A 3,798-nucleotide genomic window follows, 5' to 3' on the forward strand; every position below is an offset into this window, starting at 1 on the left:
AAGTTAAAGTCAGCAGTATCCAGAACTAATCCTACATCACTGGACGATCTAGCGCACAAAATTCGTCAAGCTTGGATTACTGAAATAACGCCAGAATATTGTCAGGCTCACGTGGATTCAATGCCAGATCGCATTAATGCAGTCTTAAAAGCACATGGTGGTGCCACTAAATATTAAAAACATTGAGTATGTACGATATGTTACATTATAATCATTAATTGTTACTGATATTCTTTTATTGCTATAATACAATTGTTTATTACTACATTAAACTAGTTTTAAGTAAAATGATACTGGTGGTCGGATTTTAATGGCCATAACTGTATATATATATATATATATATATATATATATATATATATATATATATATATATATATATATATATATATATATATATATATATATATATATATATATATATATATATATATATACAGGCCCGCCGAGAACCTTTGCGTTTTACATAAAATAATAAAGCCTTTTTGCGTTTACATAAAATAATAAAGCCGACACTAGAACATGGTAAAAACAGACCAAAGACAATCATTAATTTTGATTTATATTGGATGTTAAGATTATTGAATTATATTGGATGTTAAGAGCAAAAATTTGTCTAGAATACAACAGCTATTGTTGTTTCAACTTCAGAGGAAATTGATCTTTCGAGCTTTACTCATGGCGAATTTGGAAATCACTTCACCGTAGCACAACTTTTTGGCAAGATCATACTCAATGGAAATAACCAGAAGATTCGTGAGTCGTTCTTGGCTCATTGTAGACCTTAAAGCTGTCTTAACTAGAGCAAGCTTACTAAAAGATCTCTCGCCTTCCGCAACAGAAACAGGGATGGTGTTGAAGATGCGCAGCAAAATGCAGACTGATTCGAAGAGCGGCTGAAGACCTTTCTGGTATATTCCATTCAATAACGTCATGGAAGTGAGAGATTCTTTTGGACCAAAAAGATTGGATTGCTTCAGAGCATCGAGGTGGCGGACCTCTTCAATAAGTTTCTCTTCCTCAACATCGGTCGCGTAGATTTGTGCCAAGACCTTGCATTTCTCCTCCAATTGGATAGGTGCTTCAACACTTTCTTCTGATTCTTCTTCATTTGACATAACAAGAGATTTCAATGACCACAAGAACGAAAACATATTCGTCGTCTTCTCAGCAGCTTGGAATCTATCGCTGACCTGCTGAATAAGAGTATCAAGAGCGGTATTAAATACGCTCACCTCAAACTCTTTTGCTTCGTCTTCATGGAAATGAGCGGTGTTCCTCACCTCTTCGTGAAAGGTCTTCCTTTTTTTCGTCCTCTTCTTCACAAATTCTGATTGAAAACCAAAAGAAGCAAGACCAGATGCTATCAAACGTGCCTCATTAAGGATGCTGGTCCAAGATGATCTCAGTCGATTTAGATCTTCAATAAGAGTCTTAATTAGTTTCATCTCGTCGTCCAAGGAGATATTTTCTGATTGGAGTGCAAGGCTCACGTAGTTGATTGATTGAAAAGTTTTATACCAAAAGGTTGTCATTACGATGAACTCGAATGAATGAACCCACTTCTCCAGAGATTTTACTTCATTCAATTGATCAGCTGTTAGATCAAAATCGCGGAGCTTTTTCAAAGATTCGAGGATTTCCCTGGATCGCTTGACTAACGGCTTCACGGCCTCGATTCGCGCACTCCATCTGGTTTGCGACGTTTGATGAAGGGACAAACCAGTGGTTCCAATCAAGACTTTCCACCGACCAGAGCTTCCACTAAAATGATTGTAAAGTGACTGGACTCGGCCAAAGTAGTTCTTGACTTCAACCGAAGATTCAGCAGAATGAACACCAGCAAGGTTGAGACTATGAGCGCTGCATGGCATATAGAGAGCTTGAGGATTTTTTTGCAGTATAATCGCCTGTACTCCTTTGTATATACCGGACATGTTCGCTCCATTGTCATATCCTTGACCTCTGCAGTTTTTGAGATTGATTCTATTTTGTTCTAAGACGTCCATAATAAGCTTGGCAATGTCAGCACCTATCTTTTTTTCAAGATTCTCGACCCTCAGAAAGCGCTCCTTCACGGTCCATCTTTTGTCAGTACCAAAGTATACAAAGCGGAGAACAAAGGTGATTTGCTCGGTGTGAGAGACGTCCGGAGTCCCATTCATGTATATATATATATATATATATATATATATATATATATATATATATATATATATATATATAATATATATATATATATATATATATATATATATATATATAAAATAGTAAAAAACACTTATCTAACTTTTATCTATAATTACTATATTTTTTTGTTAACGGGAAGTTACAGAAAGTAATTATGAAATAATTTTCTTTGGAATGGGGATAGTTTAATTTGGTCATTTGTTTTTATAATTTTTTAAGAGGTATTATTTTCGTGCCTACATTTAGAAATTAATTCAGATTTTTTATTTAATAAATTTTCTTGATTTAAATGAGTAATTATTTCAAACTTTTCTTGCAAAACATAGCATACATTTTTTGGAAATGTTATTATAGGCAGGGGCAGATTTTAGAATAGACCATTGTAAATTAAAATTTTTATTTTTTTCTTTTAAATCCCAAATATATTTTGACAGCATAGTCTCTTTTGAATATTTTTTGTGTTTAAACGATTGTTTGTGGTTGGCATATCGTTTTTTCCATTCCCCTCGGTTAAGCCAATATATTGTTTATCAAGGTTGTTTTGTGAGGAAACAATGCACTTGTAAATTACATTTTTTGAAAGGCATTTTCCATTTAGAGGGCAATCTATTTTTTGTTTACAATTACAATAATCAGTGTTTTTTTCTTTTATATGTTCATTTTTATTAATTAACGAGAAGTTGTGGCCTTTTATAATTCTTTCTAAATTTTTTGTACAACTGTAACTTACTTTAATGGTATTTCTGTTAAAAATCTTATGTAATTTATTAGAGGGAGGAAAATGTTTGTCTACTAATTTTAGAAAAATTTTACCTATATTTGTTGAAACATTTTTGCTGTACGGGGGTATTTGTTGTACGGGGGTATTTGTTGAACCAAATTATGTTTCTATTTCTATTACGCTTTTTTGCAATTTTCTTTTCAAATTTTAGCTCGAAATTTTGAAAGCCACTTTTTTTAAGGTACTTCAAGTCGATGATAAAAGTTAGATAAGTGTTTTTTACTAATTTATTATTGCTCTGTTCTTTAAGAACATTGAGCACTCTATTTGTAAAATACACTAACATAATTTACATATATATATATATATATATATATATATATATATATATATATATATATATATATATATATATACTTTTTTATGATAAACTTATTTTGTTAGCTCAAAACTTGTCAATTCATTTAGATTTACACTTACGCATGTACCGACTTAAGTCGTTGCTTGTAAAATCGCGATCGCATCCTAATTCGTGCTTATGCAATTTTGAACGATAATAAATGCAACAATATCACTCCCACGCAAATTCGCGTTTACGCTGGTTTGTTATTGTTATTTAAATAGTTTATGATATTTGAAGTTGAAGAAAAACAGGTTACAGCTAAATTATTAGACAACTATTGTGTTAGCTGTCATAGATATCTCAACAGTATTTCAATTATTATTATTATTTCGACAACCTTTGTTTTCAATGTAAATATTCTAGTTTCATTATCAACTTAGACTAAATCGAGTTTGGATTGATTAATAAAATTATCGAAAATCGAATTTAATTGACTATGAATTTCCTTCTAACCATCCTTATTTCTGTTTTTTTCATTTGAATT

At 31.7% G+C, this 3,798-nt stretch overlaps 1 protein-coding gene across 1 annotated transcript; it reads right to left on the reverse strand.

Annotated features, from left to right (window-relative positions):
- Positions 1–647: 647 nt before the first annotated feature.
- LOC136079322 (zinc finger MYM-type protein 1-like) lies at positions 648–2,009 on the reverse strand. Its single transcript, XM_065795055.1, has one exon. The coding sequence runs from the start codon at positions 2,007–2,009 to the stop codon at positions 648–650; it is 1,362 nt and encodes a 453-aa protein (XP_065651127.1).
- Between the last annotated feature and the right edge of the window lie 1,789 nt (positions 2,010–3,798).

This window comes from Hydra vulgaris, chromosome 04, assembly GCF_038396675.1.
Source record: "Hydra vulgaris chromosome 04, alternate assembly HydraT2T_AEP".
Taxonomy (NCBI): Eukaryota; Metazoa; Cnidaria; class Hydrozoa; order Anthoathecata; family Hydridae; genus Hydra; species Hydra vulgaris.